The following is a 3947-nucleotide window of genomic DNA, read 5'->3' as shown; positions in this document are numbered from 1 at the left end:
AAACTGAAGATTTTGGGCCATCCGGGTTGAAGTCTTTAGTCCACCTCATAAAGCAAAATGGGAGGTGCCTAAACATCCATTGTCCCGAGCTGATGACTTTCATAGCCATGCTAGCCTCTTTGAACATAAAAATGTAGTATCCTTTGGCCAGTGCTTGCGTGAGCGTTACCTCAACTCCTATGGAGGACCAGCTGTCTCGGATCCAGGCTTTCATTGCTTCCTTCGACGGGCGCGGGCCAAAAAGCAAGCCGACCAGACATCTTTCAGCGTATTCTTCAACTTTGTTCCTGACTTGTTCAATAGGAAGATTTACATGGACTGATAAGGGCTGTGGGTTACCTCTTTCAACTGTGCTGTTAGGTTCTTTCTGTTGGACGCCGTTATTGTTCTGGCGCTGACTTCCTTTGGGGGAATGGGGGCTTCTTTAGGTTGATCCTTGCTTTTTGAAGATAACATCTGCTCTCTAGCTTCCTTAAGTTCTTGCATCAGGCGGGAGTTTTCTTCCATAACTGCTTCTATTAATGATTCGTCTCCCCAGGGCTTGACTGGGAGTTGATTCCACTGGTTTGTTCTAGGAGCTTGCAGAGATGAAGAGGGAGAAGCACCTGAAGAGTGACTGCTGAGCATCTGAATGGATTTTGCAGGTGATGGGAGCTGGGGACGAACAAGGGAGGGGCTCCTCTCAGTGCCCATGCACATGGGAGGGCATCCGCCCCGCAGAGAAAGAAAGACGGCGATGCAGCTTGGCGGGAGGCAGAGTTCAGAGCTTGGCGGGAGGCTTGGTTCTGTTTCACTCTCGCAATCCTTGGTTCTTAAGGAAACGTTTTTCTCCTCTCTTCAAAAACTATTAATGGTTACAAGTACAGAAATAAATGTTTTTGGAACCCTTCTTTTCCTCTTTATTGAAGAGGAAACGTTTTTCTCCTCTTCAAAAACTATTAATGGTTACAAGTACATAAAGAAATGTTTTTGGCACCCTTCTTTTCCTCTTTATTGAAGAGGAAACGTTTTTCTCCTCTTCAAAAAATCCTAATTATTAAAGAGCACACCCATCATAACTTGTCCTGCTGTGCTGTGTGGCTATTAGAGAACACACCCATCATAACTTCTCCTTTTATCTCGTGCTGCGCTGTGTGTGTTTTTTTTCCTTTACACTAAGGGAAAATCCTAACTACTATTATTATTATTATTATTATTATTAGAGAGAGCACACTACCGACATCGACATGGCGGCTCGCGAAGTTCCTCCCACCATCGACATCCAGGGCTTGTTAGGCGACGGGCGCAGCGCTGTGCTGCAGGAGCTTTCCCGTGCGTGCGAGGAGTGGGGCTGCTTCCAGGTATAACACACACACACACACATACAGTACCTCCTCCTTATTTATGTCAAGCAGCATATTATTTTGTTGAGACGGAGGGAGGTATTCGCTTGATTGATTTATTAATCAGTCAGTATCGTCGTCGTGTGATAATATAATGTGAGCAGGTGGTGCATCACGGGGTGCCCGATCGCGTGATCGAGGGCATGTGGGTGGCCGCTCGGAAGTTCTACGAGCAGCCGGCCGAGGCCAAGCGGGCTTTCACAACGGCGAGGCGGGACGATGGCATGAACTTCATGAGCAACGAGCTCACAGAGGCCACCAACTGGCTGGAAATCCTGATGGTGCGCCGCCGCCCGGGCATCTGCGACGGCTTCCAAGACGCCCGTGAAATCTTTGGGTAGTGCCTTGAACTCAGTGTCATTAATTGAGGATTACTTCTGTTTAATAAGGTCGATCATTGCACAAAACATAGAGCTCACTTGCTATAAAAGCATTCTTTTCTGCGGATCTTTGAATAAGGAAATGTATGACCAATGTGGGTCTTGTTTGGATGGTTATGTGTGTAGGGAAAGCCTTCTCAACTTTGGGCATGATGTACAAAAGCTTGGCAATGATTTGTACGATGCTATGTTCGAGAGTCTTCTTGGGAAGGAAAGCATGGATAACCACAAAAGCAAAAAAAGGCTTCCCACAATTGAGAGAGTAGTCCTCACCCTCAACTTTTACCCTCCGTGCTTGGACCCCAATGCTGCTACTATCGGCTTCAAAGAGCACACAGATGTGGGCACTCTTACCTGCCTCTTACAAGATGAGGTTGGCGGCTTACAAGTGCAATCCCCATCTGGTGAATGGGTTGAACTCAAGTATCGACCCAACGTTTTTGTGGTTCTCTTGGCGGATCAAATGGAGGTTTGTGACATCTTCAACCTATGTTATAACCACCTCTCTTAGGATATATATATATATATACGATATATTCGGTAGCTAAAAGATATTGGGAGCAAGGAGTGCTAGGCGCATGAGATCAATACTCCCCCTCCTCTTCGCCAAACAACAGGCGCATGGGATCAATACTCCCTTCCCCTTCCATTTGCCAACAACCACACCTCCCCCACCCCCCTCCCCACCCAACAATTGGATTAAAAAGAAACGAACCTCACGTAAGGTGTGAGATATTTATATAATATAATATATTACACTAATCCCTCCCTTCTTCCAAAGGAGTGGGATATAAAGAAATGAACTTCCTCTCAACCTTCTTTATATCCCACCCAAGGAGTGGATATAAAGAAATGTACCTTCCCTAAATACAAAAAAGAAAATGATAATTAAAAGGTCTTACAGGTGTCACCTTGCTGCTCTGCAGATCTTGACAAATGGACGGTATAGATCCTCTCCTCATTGTGTCATAGCTAATCCAAACAAGTTACGGATCTCTCTTCCCTTTACATTTAGACCTCCAGAGGAAGAATTTATTGCTCCTATTCCTGAGCTCATTAACCATGATTACCCATGCGTGTACCAAGGAGCCACTTTCAAAGAGTACATGATGCGCTACTTCGATACAAGTCTACCGAACCATAAGAAAGGCCTTGAATTCGCCAAGGCTATTATGGAGAGGTCAATGAATGACATGGAACAATAATTATCTTGATTTATTAGTTATGTTCATTTTTCTTTGGACTTATATGGAGTATTTATTTGTTTCCTAGAATGAAACAATTTCTCATTAATGAAAATAATTATTTAGTGTACATTGAAATATTTTCTATTTTTGTATTGCAAGTAGATACAAAGAAGTTTCTTAGGGGCTAAAGATAAATTATACATAAAATAATATACTTTTTAGTGTAAATATAAACTGTGAAAAAAACTAAATAAAAATGGATAAGTTTTAGTCTTAAAAATATATACATATATATAATTTAAAAAAATAGTGCCAATAAATCATACATACATTACACATGTTACCTTTAAAAAATGGCTACAACTTCTAAAGAGACAGTAGTCCCCTCTATATAAGTTAATATGTTTACATTATCTACATTATGTAAGAAAATATGGTAGCAAAAGAAGGAGGATCTTCAAAATACAAAGCATTGAGTTGCAAAAAGAAGTGGATAATAAGAAATATTACTATTTTCAAACTTTGATTACAAATTATGGTAGGTCAGCTCATTGTTATGCTATTTGCTACTTCCCTTAGTGCTAAACTTTATTATGGCTAAGGCTTCCCTCTGCATCTCCAGAGGTTTGATAGAAACTCTGAAATATGAAGAGCTTTGTGTGAATGTATGCTCTTGTGTGTGTGTGAATGTATGCTCTTGTGTGTGTGTGTGTGTGTGTGTGTGTGTGTGTGTGAGTGTGTGTGTGTGTGTGTGTGTGTGTGTAGAGTGTGTGTGTGAGAGCATATCTTGTTACAAAGTTCTGTTGGAAATTATTTCATCCCCAGATGGAAATTTCCATCCATATTCATGCTTGTATTTGGCTCCATATGAAGCCCTGCTTACTTGGCCTTCTAAACCTGCTTGGTGCTAGTAACCTTCCATTTTGGAGGACTTTCCATAAGATCCCAAGTGTTGTTTCTCATGATTAAGTCATAGTTTGATTGTATGGCCCCCCTCT

General features: G+C 42.1%; 1 protein-coding gene across 1 annotated transcript; it reads left to right on the top strand.

Annotated features, from left to right (window-relative positions):
- Window positions 1-1105: 1105 nt before the first annotated feature.
- LOC147632552 (fe(II)/2-oxoglutarate-dependent dioxygenase 4-like) lies at window positions 1106-3036 on the top strand. Its single transcript, XM_086806882.1, has 4 exons — window positions 1106-1340; window positions 1487-1719; window positions 1889-2231; window positions 2689-3036. Exons 1-4 carry the CDS (start codon window positions 1227-1229, stop codon window positions 2965-2967), a joined length of 969 nt encoding a protein of 322 aa, XP_086663008.1. The 5' UTR covers window positions 1106-1226; the 3' UTR covers window positions 2968-3036.
- Window positions 3037-3947: the final 911 nt, after the last annotated feature.

This window comes from Cibotium barometz, chromosome 13 (assembly GCF_041138505.1).
Source record: "Cibotium barometz isolate CiBa-2024 chromosome 13, ASM4113850v1, whole genome shotgun sequence".
NCBI classification, from domain to species: Eukaryota; Viridiplantae; Streptophyta; class Polypodiopsida; order Cyatheales; family Cibotiaceae; genus Cibotium; species Cibotium barometz.
The sequence above is the reverse complement of the archived record's forward strand: the minus strand, read 5'-3'. Positions and strand labels throughout refer to the sequence as shown.